At 41.6% G+C, this 16,287-nt stretch overlaps 1 protein-coding gene across 1 annotated transcript in view; it reads right to left on the reverse strand.

Annotated features, from left to right (window-relative positions):
- The window catches only part of LOC138600738 (pyruvate carboxylase, mitochondrial-like), a 354,400-nt gene that overhangs the window by 71,393 nt on the left and 266,720 nt on the right, over positions 1-16,287 (reverse strand). Inside the window, exons 13-14 of the mRNA XM_069672230.1 lie at positions 6,317-6,461; positions 4,773-4,862 (exon numbers count right to left, since the gene is read on the reverse strand). Coding sequence (XP_069528331.1) covers positions 4,773-4,862; positions 6,317-6,461 — 235 coding nt within the window. The remainder of the gene's footprint in view (positions 1-4,772; positions 4,863-6,316; positions 6,462-16,287) is intronic.

Consider the following 16,287-nt stretch of genomic DNA (forward strand, 5'->3'; position numbering starts at 1 on the left):
AATCACACGAAGCATCATCCATTAAATGTGTATCAGAATCCTGGCAGGCTTCGTTCCCAGAGGAATGAACACTGATGAACACTATAGAACAACCTGGCATTAGATGTTTCAAGTTAGCTTACAAGACTGTAATGACAGTGTCACAACATGCTGTCACTGCTAAAAACCTTAACAAGGAGGAATCACTGAGGAATCCCCAAGACAAACACTGCCATATTTCGTTTATTACAGCTTAATAATCCTTAAAACATACTAGTGAATACAGCTGAGGCCTTCTATTATATTGCCCCCCTCTCACCTCATCTCTCTTCCCTCCACATGCCTGGCAATTAAACACCAGCACAACCAGAGGCGGTAAAATATTGGAAGTGGAATTGGGATCTATTTTTTGCTGCAGTGTGTACAATCATCAATCAATTAGACTAGTTAATGAGCTACTATCTGCCCGCTTAGTTGTCCTCCAACCCTCTGTTCCCCCCCCTTTTCTCCCCCTCCATCCCACTCCCCCCTTCATCACTCTGTGTAGTTGAGCATTTGCTCTTAACCTTTTATTGTTGGGCTTCATTCCTGAAAACAAATGATCTGTGCTATAATTGTCTCCAAGGCCCAGGCGAAATTAACTCCACACGCAATGCTGATATAGATGCATTGGTCCACACATGCACACACACACAATATAAGCTCACACAGGCTAGATGGGCTCTGTCAAATCACACTGTAGCTAATAGGTACAGACACTTTGAACTTATCAGGATCGGTGCATAATACTGCCAACTGGAGAACACACAAATATGAATTTTAGTCAAAGTTCTTCCATTTCTCATCTTTATGCAGCCCCACAAACTTGCTTTACATGTTGCACCAGTTGTAGTGTTTATGCCTCAACACAACAGAGAGGAAACGAGGGCACCAGCACTGGGACTACCTAAACAATGGCCTGCGCATGCGACAGTGTTTCCTAGAGAATGGCAGTCAGTGAGTAAATTTGCTTGCGTGTCATACCGTACGGAGAACACACTAAAGGCAGGAAAGAGATACAAGTCCCAAGCGGTTGCTCTGCTTGACAATTGACCCACTTACACAAACACACACTTCCCTTTGCATTGAAAGCACCTCCATCCCACTCCCTAGCTTCTTTGCACTCACTCCACTCCTCCTTCTCCCTAGGCTGATATCACTTCATACCTCTTCCCTCGACATTCTTCACCTACCCGGTCCTCTCTTTACTCCGCTGTTCTTCTCCTCCTGCGGCTCCAGCAGCGTAAACGACCTGATAGAGCGAGCTGCCGTGCTCAGAGGTATTTCCTTTATTTGCAATTTGTGTAGGAGATAATCTCAGAGTAATAACTGCGTGCCTTGTCGCTGTCCTGAGCCGACACCCGCCTCCCAAGATGTCTGTCTTGTATCTTTGTGTAAAGGAAGCATTTAATTGGCTGATCCTGGTGGGACAGCTAATTAGTGCTTTATTAAAGTCAGGTGTGCTGGAGCAGTTAATCAATTAGGCCTGTGCGTGTGTTCGTATGACTTGTAAGACAAATGTTGAGCCTGTTTTCTGCTACAGGCTCCAGTTCTGAACATATTCCTGCAGAAAGGCATTTTTATTGAATTTGCATTTATTTATTTATTTTCCAGAACTGCTTAAAGAAGCAATTACTTCTGTAATAGATAGAAGCAATAATATTTGAAATTGGCGCCATAGCTGTGGAGAAAGTTGTACAGACAGCTAGTAGTTTCGCCCATTCTACATTCCTACAACACCCAGCGTGCATTACGCCCCTCCCTCTGACAGGAACGGCCCAGCAAAGACACTGGAGTGAAATACTACAGTTTTCTCTGAAGGCAATGGCTCAGAGCGGTACAGAATCCGAAATATGATGAGAATATAACAGTGGATCATCTAAAAAATCTTCAGGTCTGCAGTCTACATTTCAAACCTGACGATTTTGAACAAGACATGACATCGGAGGCGGGCGTCCTAGACTGAGGAAGTGTAGTTTAGCAAGCTCCCTGGCCAGATGATGCGTTTTACATAGTCTGGCCCTTTAAGAACAACAACCTGAGGTGCAGGTAATAGTAATAGTATATCATTTCTGACTAACCATCCTCCCACAGATCCTCAAATTCATATCATTCTTTATTTTTTACACCATTAGCATGGTAGGACTGAGGTTGAAAATCGGCGAACTGGCCCTTTAAATACAGCATGCCACATTTGATTGGCAGCAACGTTTAATAACAGAATCTGTTTTCAACCACATAGGAAGGTGTGAAACAAACAACTGACACTATTATTTTAGAGCAAAACAAGACCAGAGAGGGGAAAGTAAAAGAAGGTATGTTTTAATACACACACCTGACAAAAATTCAAAGTATCTCCAGGTTTCACAAAGCTAAATTTAAGACTCTTCACGACTCCCTTTAAAGCTACCTAAAAATGTGTTTTGGACCTTAACAAGAAAAAACTGTCTGTTTGAAGATGGCTAATGAAAGCATCAAAACCTCAAAGCAGGCATGGGAAGAAAGAATAATATAAACAGACTTTGCATAATGTGCCACAAACTATCCCACTATTTTAATGCTAAGAACAGAAATACAGCTCTCAACTGGGAGGAAGGGAATGTAGTCCGTCATTTTTATTAGCCATTCCTCCTAAAGCTAGCTCACAGGCATCTGGTGATTAACCTCTAGATGTCCTCCATTAAATAAATCCAGATGATAATTGGAACAAGGTGTACTTCTACACATCGATGAACCACCAGCAATCAGCTTTCTGAGGGAACGTTTTACACTACAATTTCTAATTAGAAAATAATGGCCTATAAGGACTTAACAGGTCCTGTCGGGTCATCCTCTGGCAGGCTTTCAGGAACACTTTCTCCCTCTCGCCTCGATGTGGAGGGAACTCCTACTGAATATATATTCTTTATCCTTATCTACAGATTTGATATTTTGAGATATAACAAGGTCGTTCTGATCTTTGCTCTTCTTTTATCTCTCGGCGGTACACATTAATACTCCTTCTACTGTTTCTCCCTTTCCCCCGCCTCCCTCATTTATCTATCTCCATCAATTTATCCATCCACATCTCCATGTCACCCTGACCACTTTCTCTACATGCCGCCCAAACTCTCTCTCTCCCTGCCTCTTCCGTGACCCCTTTCTCCTTCTCTGCCCCTGTCCCTCCCTCCACACAGTGTGATAATACAGGCCTAATCCCTCTCTTCTCTCAATCCCTCCGCTGAATGAGAGAAAGGATATAAGCACATTACAAATCTCATTACTAGGCTTTAGGTATGCCTCTGTGCGTGCCTGTGCTGCATACAGCCACCTCATCTGCTGCATACAGTAGGTACGTTTGTGCATATAGAGTGCCTGCCTTTTACAGCACATGCCTGTGTCAGGGTGTGCGTCATGTGACTTTCAAGTTTACACGCATGTGTGCTAGCTTTGATAAGAGGGGTGTGCACCGTTAGCTTTAAAGCAGTCAAGTGGTAGGTAACACTCACACTCACGCAGACGTACACAAACACCACAGATTCTTCTTTCCTATTCTCTCTCACTCCGTTCCACCCCGCACGGCTTTTAGATGTCAGATGTGATTAGTTATGCCTGATTATGATTCATATTATTCACATTATTTTGTTAGAAATTCATATTTAGCAGGCACGCTGGGTGCTGAGGCAGAACAGGGTGCTGATAAACTTGTCAGATTGATATGGCTCTGCCTATTTTGTTGCTGTCAAAAGGAGCAGCTGCATAAATTCATGCTAGTTCGCCCCCCCCGAACAGAACAAAATCTTGGAGCGCAGAGGAAAAGGTTGCAAAACTGCCAGAGACAGGCTGTGACATCGAGAGAAACAAGCCCCTTTTCTCTGCATTTTAAACAAAATGTTAAATAGTTAAACTGAGCACATCTCTGCATCATTTTTTAACTATGTAATCAATATTTCAGTTTTACTTTAACCTTTCAGAATTCACCGAGCCACTCTTTTGTTGTTTCACATGCTAACAAAGAGAGCTCGACTCCAGAGACTCTAAGTGGCTCAACAAGCTCATTAAAGAGCGCCTGCTTGGCCGCTGGCCTTTCCTGCAAGACTCCAGGGGTGCTGGTGCAGAGCAGGGTGAGCAGCGCAGAACTTCTGTCTTTACAAACAATGAAGTGCACCCTCTCAGCGCTGTACTCACAGCTCAGCAGAGCACTCTGGGCCAAAACCCTTCTCCTCCCCGAGTGCTAAACTGAGCCATTTAGGAAGGCCTCTCCGCCTACAGCTATCAGACTGTTCGACAGCCCATTTGTCACTCGCTGGGTGCTTTTATCCAAAGTGCCCTACGGATCCACAAGTGTTTACATTTTTAGCATGGGTGCCTCGGGGGGATGTGGAGCTGCTAACCCTTGCTGTCGGAGCGCCTTGCTAAATTAGTCCAGATGTAATAAACGCAATAAGGATGATGCATTGTGAAATTATTATGGGAGAAGTCGATTGCATTTTCTAGGGAGGCAACACTTTTTTTTAATAGGTTAAATGTGATATCAAATTATCAGGTGCATCTCTTGTTGACACCTTGCACTACACACAGAAGTACACTGTGAGGATCGAGGCTTTTCACTAGCTGAAGTTTATTTGAACAAAATTCCTTCATTGCTGGGTGCAGTGTTACATCTTATTCTAAGTGCTGAATGTAAAAGTGGTAGCAGAATAATTAATGAAAATATATGTGAAAGAGGCTCAGCTGTGCACTATGATTGGCTGACGTGCATTTGATTGACATACCCATGGTGACAGGAGGGATGACGGGGTCTGTGGAGGAGGGCTTAGCCTTGACCGGGATGGGCGTGGTTGGTCCGTTTACCATCACATGACCTGCAGTAAAAATAGAGAAAGGAGTCAGATGCAGTCACTGAGGGGAGGAAAACAGCAGCCCTGATGCTAGAAAGGATTATCCCTACATGTATTTATAGAGCAAGGTTTTCCTTCTTTGTGTCCTACATTCATGAATTAAAGATTTGTCAGCACATGCAGGCTGAATCATTCGTCACCAAATCTTCATCTATTTCAATGTTGTTTTTTTATGTACAGTGTTGCGCTTTCCCTTCTTTTTCCTTAGGCTTGGTTGGAAGGCTGAGATGACCCAAGGTCAACCCTTGTTATACTCTACATCAGGCCTATTCAAATGGCAGCCAGTGGACCACATCCGGCCCAGAAGCAACCTCCATGTGGCCCAGTGAGCTTAAATAAATAGGCTATTTTTATCTATTTTATTGTAATATCATTTTATAAAAATTATTTGTAAATATCATTGTTATTGTGTAGCTGAAATAGTTACAGCACTTGCGAGCGTGGTCTAAAATCCGTGGCTGTCAGGAAATCTTTCACATATCCGACCATGCTACTGTAGTAGAGTTTGATTGCATCTTATGATCTGAGGAGGATTAACCTGGTGCGGTCATGCACAGGCCAAGAGAGAGCTACTGCTGCTTCCCTTCGTGTATCCTGGATACAGGCAAAGAAGAAAAGGCCATTGACAGACCCTTAAACCGTGAAAGAATGCATGCATACATCCCTTTGTGTTTGTTTCAAATGTACCATTACCAAAAGCTTTAAAAAAGGCTTTTAAATTGGATGCTGAAAATATCTGGCCCATCTACAGCTGCTGGTTTTAAAATCTGGCCTCGTTGAATTTGTAATTGAATAGCCCTGTTTTGCATCCACAGTAACAGATGTACTAATGTGTTGATGAGCCCAGACCTCTTAATAAAATAATCCCTTGATTGTAATAAATCTTTTTTTTTCAAACCATATTTCAAATCAACTTAAAAGCTTAAACATTTCCCGCCTATGAGAAAGGTACTGATAAAGTTTTTATGTTTGAATCCTACATTGCACAATAATAATGGTTTGATTTTAAGTCCATCTACAAAAAAGCTCAGCACCTAAACCCTCACCTTTATTATCTCCTATCTATCATTTCTAGTGTCAAGGTTATTATATCCATTACATGCTTTAAAAAGGTCCCATTAAGCTGATTAAAACACAATTTCATAACCCTGTACTGACATATCAGCTTTTCACATTAGATGTCCATTCACGGACATTGCCATGTTCAGCTCAGCTGTGCTATAGAGTGTGTTACCTCCTGGTTTGAAGCTCTCTCAAAGACTGAAAGCTGCAGAAACAATTATGAATTGATATTAGATAAGTGGCTGCTGTGTTATTGATCTTTTGATCGCTGCTGTCTGAAGCAATCCCAATCATTACGTTGATCTGAAATGACTAGCTTTGTTGAATGTGTATGAGTGTGCTGTTTAAAGACTGACCCAGGTAGTGCAGCAGTTTCTGGGCTCTGTTCTGCGTGGGTTTGAGGTTGAAGAGATCCTGGTTCTCGTCGATGAACTGGGTGTCGACGGTGGAGTGGAGGAACTGGTGGTTGGAGAAAACATTCTGGAGGAATGGGATGTTGGTCTACGGAAAAAACAGAGGCGGGGATATTTTAATCTGCTGCTTCTTTATTGAACATTTGACAATAGACTTTGTTCAAATTCTTGTTGCACAAATAGTGTAACCACACAGACACAAATAAAGAAGCAAGCGAGTGAAGAGAGCAATCACTTAGCTCAAGCCCTATTCTGCAAGTGAATCACTACAAAGAGAAGAAAGCAGCTCTTTTGAAGGAAACATTTCGCTTAAGAGCTCGGTGTTAAACAGTTTTTTGTGAATGTGCACACACAGCTTACCTACTCATCACTAAACACACAAACACTGGCAACACAAATGCAAATGACGGAGGCCGCTAACACTCCATAATCGCTTCTTCAGTACACAAACACACTTGTGGGTAAGAGCGAGAAAGTCAACTGTTAAAAGTAATTACTTTCCATTTCTATTTTTTGTTGTTTGTTTGACTCAGAAGTATTAGCACGCCAATTAAGCTCTGTAAATTAACAAAGACAGGGAGAGAGAGAGAACTGAGAAGAAAGATGTAATTGCTGGAGTTAATTTCATTACTTGATTTGTTGATTTTTTTCACTCGTGTAAGCCGTTCTTAATGTCTCAGACGGATTTGAATCACTGTAAGCAGAGGAAGTAAAAAAAGGAAAAAAAGAGGGTATGGAGGAAGGAGACTGACAGGAAAAGGAAGCGAGATTAGTAGAAAGAAAAGGCTGGAATGGGGGGAGAGAGAGAGTTGGAGGGATGAGAGAAAGGAGGATATTTTAATGTATTCTTGGAGCAGCTTTGGATGTGTTTATCACTGCTCAATGTCCCCAGGGGACGACAGGAAGTGAAGGAATGTAAACTGTGAAAAGATTATTTCTCAAAGTCTTCTATAAGTGTGTTTGCATATGACCCTAAATGTCAGAGACTGAGTCTAAAGTGGCATTTAAAAAGAAGAAAACCCCTGCCAATCATGACCCGGCATACAAGCACCCCTTTATATATAAAAGCACAGAAGCGCACACAAGGAGGCGAAGAACAAAGACCTGTAGACCTCCTGGGTTTTGGGTATAAAGCAGTTATATATATATTAATAAGATCCTATAAATAGATCTCTCTGTCAAAGAGGAGTAATGATACTAAATGCATTTAAAGTATCGGCACACGCTCTGCTAAACTCTCACAGATGGTCAGAATTTACAACCACAATTTGGGTGTTAGCTGACAGTCAAACCCAGAGCGACTTGAGATAATTGCTGTGCACAATCACTCAGGAATAACGTAATTGGGAGAGGGGAGTTGAGCAATAAACAAACCACACGGACACACACCTCATTACCAGCGCTGAGACTAAGAGAGAGGAAGATGTAGCAGAGAGAGATCAATGTGCCCAGGCGAATAAAGAGCATGTTGGTCATGCCAATGGAGCCTAAATGAGATGTACACAGTCATAATGAAACACAGGGTGATGGGAGAGATATTTATATATATGACTTTTATTAGAAGTGAGAAAAAAGAAAGGAGATTACAGTGACATATTTATATATTTCGGTTGACAATGGACATCATCCATAGATCAGGTTTCAGCCTGCTTCGTCAATGTGCAGAAGACAAAAAGATGTACATCTTTCCAGGCATTAGCACTCCCGAACTAGGACAGAAAATTTCATCATGTGAAGCAAACGCACACAAAACGCCACTGTATTGTCAGCCTCCTGGTACAGGAAGGAGAACTGGAGAGGAGAAAGATAGGAGCGCCAAGGGAATCACGTAGCTGAGCTGCACTGCCGAGCCTTAGGCTACAAGCTGCAGACCAAAACAGTCCGATGCTATAACTGCAATATGACTTCAGAAACCTGTGGGCATCTTATTTCTTCCATTTATCTGCCAACATAACTGCTTTAAAATAGAGCCAGCCTCATGAAACCTGGATATTGTCCTATTCTAGACGGCCGTATGCAGACAAGCGAGATGGTTAGCTTAAAAACAAGCTAACTTTTAAGCTAACAACACAAACACATTATTAGCTGTCTATTACAATGACTGTTTTATTGGCTGTCAAAGCAATAAAATAATACTTATATTCTTAATTGCTGACAACTAGATAAGAGACTTAATGCCAGTTTTGTTCATGTACGTATCATCAGCACTCGATTAGCTTAGCGCAAAGACCAAAAATTGGGAAAGAGCTAGCCTAGCTAGGTCTTATGAGTACAAAGTCTGCCTATAACACTTTGTAAGGTCACTTATTAACACTTTATATCTTATATTTATTTTCTCAACCAAAATGACAATTTATTAGTATCACTTATATCTGTATGGTAAATATGACGCTACAACTAGCAGCGTAGAGACAGGAAACATGAGGTGTTAGCTAGCCTTCTCTCAGAGGGTAACAAAATCTCCCTAACAGTCTATTAGTCAACGCATTGTGTCTTTCTGTGTTGTTTCATCTGTACAGTCACATAAAGTGCTGTATGGAAACTTTGTTACATTTAGACTAAGCCAGGTTAGCAGTTTCCACATTTACAGATGTAATACACTGCTAAGCTAATCTAGCTAAGCCCCTGGCAGTAACAGCACAGACACTGGAGCAGTATTAGCATTCTCATATAACTCTCAAAGAAAATAAGCACATTTCCCCAAATTTTCAACCATTTCTTTTAGTTTTAAACTTTATTCTGTATTTTGACAACTGGGTGAAAATAAAGTTAATTTTAAAAGATAATTGAACCCAAATGCAGAGGCACAAAAACAAGCGCATACACATAAAAAAAAAAAGCTAGAGTAAGTTTTATATTTCTATTTTGCCTTGAGGCACTTTGATGCTTCACCTGCCCACGTTTGGAATTTTCCCTCATTTTTCTGTGTTACCTTCATCCATGATTTATGTGTAAACAAACCCTAATAAGTGTACATACGGGGGGTACGCAATCAAAGGGTAGGCATGAAATAAAAATGTGGAGAGGTAGAGACGGGGATGGAGAGACAAACAACACAAACAGCCCTGATTAATAAACGACTCAAACATAATGGAGAGGGATGATAGACAACATTTGTCCTTTTCCTCTTTGCTGTATCAGATCAATGTGTTCATTATCAGGTTGCTCTGTATGCCTGTGGCTACCACACACACAGTCACTTTACTCTTTCTCCTCATTTCCCCTAATGACGCCAAACACACGTACACACACTTCAGTCCCTCCCCTTTCCTCTGCATTTTGTCTCAGTCTTCATTTTGCTGTCGCTGATATAACACACACACACACACACACACACACACACACATACACACACACACACACACACACAAAAACTCATCAGAGGCCCTTCCCTGATTTGGATGCCCTGTAACAACCGCTTGGCTATAGCTCTCACAGCTACGCACACAGCATGCAAAAACACACACATGCACGCACACACACTTTATGGCTGTGATGATTTTGTCTCCTGCTCCAAAATGCTTCTCACATCTCGAACAAGCACACACACACACCTGCGAATATGTATTAGTTTAGCAGGAAAGTAAGCCCGTCTGAATGTAAATTAGTGCCTAAACAGGCTCTCGTTTACACACACCCACACGCTGTGTGTGTAAGCAAGAGATTTTATTCCCTCACACAGAAGTCGCTGCCTCATTTTGGTGCAAACAAAATCACTTGTATTGTTTTTTTTCCCACCAAAAAATGTGGAATAAAGGTCTAAGTATCCCCACTGTTATTCTCACAGCGTTTGGTCGATTACCAGAAAAGTTTGTTTTATTGCTACTCTGCTCACAGCTGGTGGTTATCGCTCCTGCTGCAATCAGCTTTACTGGTGATTGCCAAAGCAACATAGTGAGGTAAGTATTGATGTCCCGAGCTGTTGGCTTGACTGCTAACGCAAGTCGGCTCAAAACAACAACAACAGATTAAAACAACTTAAAGTTAGAGTTGGAGTAAGTTAGACTCTAAGAAAAAATGCATCATGAGGAGTGTCTTTGTTGTCATGCAACATCGAAATGCTGTTAAAATAAACAGAATTTACACCTGACATTAAAACGCAGTCTGGGTATATTTTTGGTGGAGCTATTGGGCGACATATCACCTGCTATTTTATGTTCTCTCGTTGTCTACAATCTGTCTGCTCTGGGGTTGGATGTCATTTTTCACTGAACAAATCAGACGAGTAGGAGGGGAGATGGCGACAAAACAAACAAACAGGTGTTACTATCCGGCCTGCTCCTAATTATTCGGTGTATATAAAGTTTTACAGTTCAAAGGGATATAAAAAGCTGAGTCATTTCTGGCACCACACTGGAATTCTCTCTTTCTCTCAAGTAATGTAAAAGGGATTGTTTTATTAATAAAGTCAGATCAAATCTGTGACCATAACGTGCAAGTTTACACCTGACATGTCACACATACCCTCTTCTTTTGAATGTGCTGTGAGAGCGCTTCTATTAAACACTATATATTTAAGTTTGAATTAATGTCAGTCCCTTTACTGGCACTAATCTGGCCCCAAACATGTCCTGCTGTGTAATCCTCTTCACTGAATTATGTCCACCAAATTACTTTAAAGGAGCAACTCGGAAAAGCCAGTCAGTCAAAGCTGGTGTTCTCTGTAATCGATAGAAGCAATAATATTTGAAATTGGCGCCATAGCTGTGGAGAAAGTTGTAGGGTAGTTGTGGTTTCGCCCATTCTACATTCCTACAACACCAAGCGTGCATTGCGCCCCTCCCTCTGAAAGGAATGGCGAGAGACGCTGGAGTGAAATACTACCGTTTCGCTGCTGGCTCAGAGCGGTACAGAATCCGAAAAACGATGACAATATCCCGGTGGATCGTCTAAAAAAATCTTCAGGTCTGCAGTCTACATTTCAAACCTGACGATTTTGAACGAGACATGACATCGGACGCGGGCGCCCTAGATTGAGGAAGTGTACTTTAGCAAGCTCCCTGGCCTCCGCCAGACGACGCGTTTTACATAGTCTGGTGGAGGTTTTCCAGGGCCCATTGGAGAAGCGGATAGCGTCCTGTAAAGGCACGGAGCTGAATTGCATTTTTTCCTACCATAATGGCATTAGCTCCCCATAATAGCATGATAGGACTGAGGTTGAAAAGCAGCATACTGGCCCTTTAAGAACAACAACTTGAGGTGGAAGAGGATAATAGTAGTAGCACATCATTTTAGACTAACCATCCTCCCACACATCATCAAATTCATATCACTCTTTATTTTTTACACCAGCAGCTGTTAAAAAAAACAGTTCAGGGTCGGATGCTACCCTGCAATCATGTGAAAGTTTGTTCAGGGCAGAGCTCTTTGCAAATGTGAGGTTACAGATGAAGCGTGGCGGAGGAAAAGTTAAAGACTAAGGCTCTTATTTTGTGAACCCTGCAGCACAGCGCAGATCGCAGTCAAGTATGTCATAAATATTATCTGACATTATCATTTAAGAAGACCAATCGACTAAAGTCCAGCGTGATTCATTTACGAACTACAATTTGCCCTATTTTGTTGCCTAAAAAGCCAACAACAAAACTTGCAGGCAGCCCAGAAAGACTCCAAAAAGAACAGGCCATCATCACTGCAAAGTGGAGATCTCACAGGTAACATTACGAACAGGTGGAAAAGGAACAAGTGTGGCTAATTGGAAGGACAAGGAGATCTGTTTTTCCCACTGCAGCACAAGTGCCTTCTTGGCTTCCTCTCGTTTTTTGGCTCTCATGCAGGAGGCCAGTCACCTGCATGCAAAACACCTCTTCATTTTGAAACACACCTCTTTGCATTCAGTCACATGTTAATGAAGCAAACTCAGACCTGTAATGGTTTCTATTAAGAGTTATAATGTATAAAGTTCCTTTATATAAATCCGGGCTCAAAAAGAGTATCAGAGAAAGTACAGGAGGAGATTTTCAGTCTGGATTTTAAACCTTTCACACACGGCTCAGTATTACGCACAAATGCACATCACACTGTGTCTCCCCCCCCCCCCAACACAAACACTGGCTCTCTCTGTCACACACAGCCTCCACGCTCCCTCAGTGATTAGGAGTTGAATAGGGGAGCTGTCAGGTCATTCGTCTTTTCTCTCCTCTCCTCCTCCATCTCCCCTATCCCCATCCGTCACGCCTTAACCACTGGCCCGGACACGTAAACAAGATCATCACACGCACACACAGCCTGTGGAGTGAACGTACACACACGCACAGACACACGGAGACATGTGGGGGACAAATATCACACTCATATCGGCTACAAATTTACTCAAGCAGGCAAGACATACCCAAAATAAACACACACAACCTTGGTCTTTTATAGCAAGCCAAAGGTAGAAGCTAGCAGACAAACTCTAGCAAATATTTATGATGGAGGCTCTCAGGATCCTAAGGCTTGAAATAAAATACACGTGGACAAATGCACAAACACACAGAAGGTACTTGTGGCTGAAAAGGAAAAAAACTCTAACACTGTGTGCGATTGCATCCTTTCATACGAGGGGAGAATGAGGAGATCATGGCGACAACACTGACGGTGACATTCTGTTCTGATAACTGCAATATATAAATATAACTGCGACCACATCTCACACTCAGTGCTCCTTTTCCACTTCCTCTCCTGCCGCTAATTCTCTGCTCACTTTCTAATTTTCTTCTTTTCCTCTTTTTCTTTTTCGCTTAAAGAAACTAATAACTATTCATCAAGATGACCATCTCCATCCGATTCCAGTGGCCTTTACCGACTTGAAATACACCCTGGAAATGTTTTTACTGCCAAAAGGAAAAGGAAGAGTCTACAACCAGCCCCATTACAAAGATAACAGATCTGTGCATGACTATTTCATGGCTGCGCCTAAAAATTAAATCTGGATTCAGTGTTTGACATTTGCCACAGGGCTTTTTCCTCAGTGAAATAAAAAATGTGATTGGTGATCTTTCAAGTAATAACTATCGCTGCTGCACGGCAGAGCAGTTTTCACCTTGCAGTTCATCAGCTGGGGAGCTGGGACCGGGGATATTTCCACCGTAAATGGGCTCTAAGGTTTAAAGAAATCTGCCAACTCGCATAAATACATTGACAACCAGTTTTATGTGCGTGTCTGTGTGCTTTCATGAGACACAGTCCATTTTAATCCTGCTTTGAACCTATGCATTTTGTGAGACTTTTCACACTTTCATACATAATATATATAAACTTTTATACATCTAACCTTTTCATAGTGAAAGGAAAAAGAGAAAGGATTGAAAATATGTCAGGCAAAGACTAACTGGAAAACTGGGTATTGGGAGGACACTCTAAATGTGTTTCAGCAGCCTCTCAGAGGACTGTGGCGCTGTCCATGGTGCTGAACTTGACTAGCATCCAAGGCAAAGGATGCCACTTGGAAAAAGCAACAGCTATTGCACTGTTGTCAAGATATTTCATGCGTACACTGCTCAATTTGAAAATATTTTTAAACCTACAGCATGAGCAGTAAATAATACTTGTAGTCTCCCAAGAGAAAATGCTTCTCTCTAAACTCTAAACAGACTTCGCCCCAATGTTCGACATCTTACACAGAATTTACTGTAAAAGCACTAGCAGGCTGTCAGTTCCTCCACTAACAGCAGCCTAAAAAGCAAATGCTTTGTAGCGACATAAGTATGTTGTGTTTTGAGTTTAAGGGACTGACAGTTCTTCCTCAAGTGCTCTGAAATATAACTTTAGCTGTGACCACTTACATGTCAATCCCAGCCGATTTACAAGGGTTGCTGAAGTTCACACCGTTCCCCGGGGGACTGTTAGAAGTAATTCTGGGAAATTACAAGCTGAAGCAGAGGATGAGATGATGAGGCAGGTTTATAAAAGTGGATACGATAAAGGTAAACTCCCAAAGCAGACACAGAATAACCCATCACATTTTAAATATTCTTGAGCAAAACATGCCCCCCCACGGGAGATACATTCGCCAGGAAAGACAACTAACATGAGACATGATTCTGTGACTCAGGCTCATCTGGTCACAACAAATGGGGCGTTGCACTAGCTAAGAGGAGGCCTTCTCAGACTCTCTCAGGGACCCTGAGATGCAAGCTTATTAAAACAGATAGCTACTTAGTGGTATTTTGGGGATTCTTAAGCAGTAGGCCTGTGACGCATTAAACGACTCGTGATGTGCTTCAAACCCACTGAGTGTGCCGCCTCAGACTCTAGCTAGCAGCTGCTTGGTCCTACTTATTAAACTTGTAAATAATCATCTGTAAAAATTCAATGAATAGTTGTTTTAAGTATGACAGTCAGTTATGAGAACATGTGGGTTTCTTTTACGAGTTAAGTAGTAGTATCAGACATCTGAGTCATATGCATGCCTCGTTTCTACAATGCAGAAACATACTTTTAATTGCAGAGTTTATATTTGTGAAAATCAACAATACATAGTGAAGCACGGCTGGTTCAGACGGTTTCAAGATAGCATATAGCAGCAGGGGATCTTCATCCATTTACAGCCCGGGGAGAACATTAGGAATTCATAGTTTCACTCCGGGATTCCAGCTCAATAAACCCCATTACTACCCCCATCACATGGACCAGCAACAGAAGCAGAACTGGAACCTATTTGCTCTTAAATCAGAGGATAAAGCGATATTCTACCAAAAAACAGGGCGGCTGTACAGATGATGTTTTAAAATGGAGAAGAGTTTTCAGCCCCTCCAGCATTTGGCAGTATGATGAATTTAATTTGGATACACATGCTGAACCATTTAAGTCCACTTTTTTTAGATAACTGTCAGCAGATAAGCTCCAGGCAGTGGGTTTTGATGAAAGCAAGTTCTACTGGCGGTTCTTCTGGTTGACTGTTACTCATGTCAATAGAGACTTGTTGACCTGTCAAAAGTGAGATATAATTTGGATTTTAGGGTTGCTGTGTAGTTTAATGTCTTCTCCACCAGCAGCTCAGCAGCAGGTTTCATTGATGTGCTATGCATGCTAACTCAGCAGCAAGCTTCTCCTGTGTATCTATAATGAACGAACTCACAGCGTGCAGGGATAGATTAAAGTTTTTAAGAACGTTCTTAACCCAGGAATGAAACTTAATTCATAATCATGCTGTGACACCACGCAGTTTGTAGAGACCCAGGGTTGAATAACAACTTCTCATTACCAATCACCTGCAACATGATGCTTTTTCTTCCTTAAATTCCCATGATAACTTGATACCTATAACGGATCAAAGCTGAAATTGTCTTATGGATGCTCCTGACTAATTTAAAGAGGGAGTATTATGCTGTTTCACATTTTAAGACATATCTACAATGTTACAATGATGGATGTCCAGAGCTGGCCAATCAGAAGAAAACGGGCTTGTAGGGGCGGGGTTTCTTAAAGGGACAGAGCTGACTGAGTTGGTTCAGGCTGACGCTGTATGAGGGCCTGCACGGAGCACCAGCGTGAGAAAAATGAGTTTTATTAACTGTAAATTATGCTAAGATATCAAGGTATCACAGAGTGAAATATGAAGTTGGATATTAGCATAATACCCCCCCTTTAAACTAGAGGGGTTATAGTACATTATGACTGTAGTACACATACTGAGGGTTACTTGTTTAGTATTGCACTCCAGGGCTGCTACGAAAAAGCAATTTCCTGTGTTTTTATTTCATGGCAGCACATTAATAACTTCTTTTATTGTTTTAATGATTATTCTGCTCCAAATCACAATAATAAACACCTGCATTTTTAAATCAATCGTTTGTGTGTTTTTGTGATGGTTAACAACAACACTGCAACTCATTGCTTTTTTTCAATAGTGACGGTAAAGCTTTACTTAAGGTCTTTCTTTTCTTTGGAGAAAACTTTTAGCTTTGCTACCCAAAGGTTCCATTCCTACA

This window comes from Semicossyphus pulcher, unplaced genomic scaffold, assembly GCF_022749685.1.
Source record: "Semicossyphus pulcher isolate SPU_LCO1_2020_fin unplaced genomic scaffold, fSemPul1.0.p SCAF_21, whole genome shotgun sequence".
Lineage (NCBI taxonomy): Eukaryota > Metazoa > Chordata > Actinopteri > Labriformes > Labridae > Semicossyphus > Semicossyphus pulcher.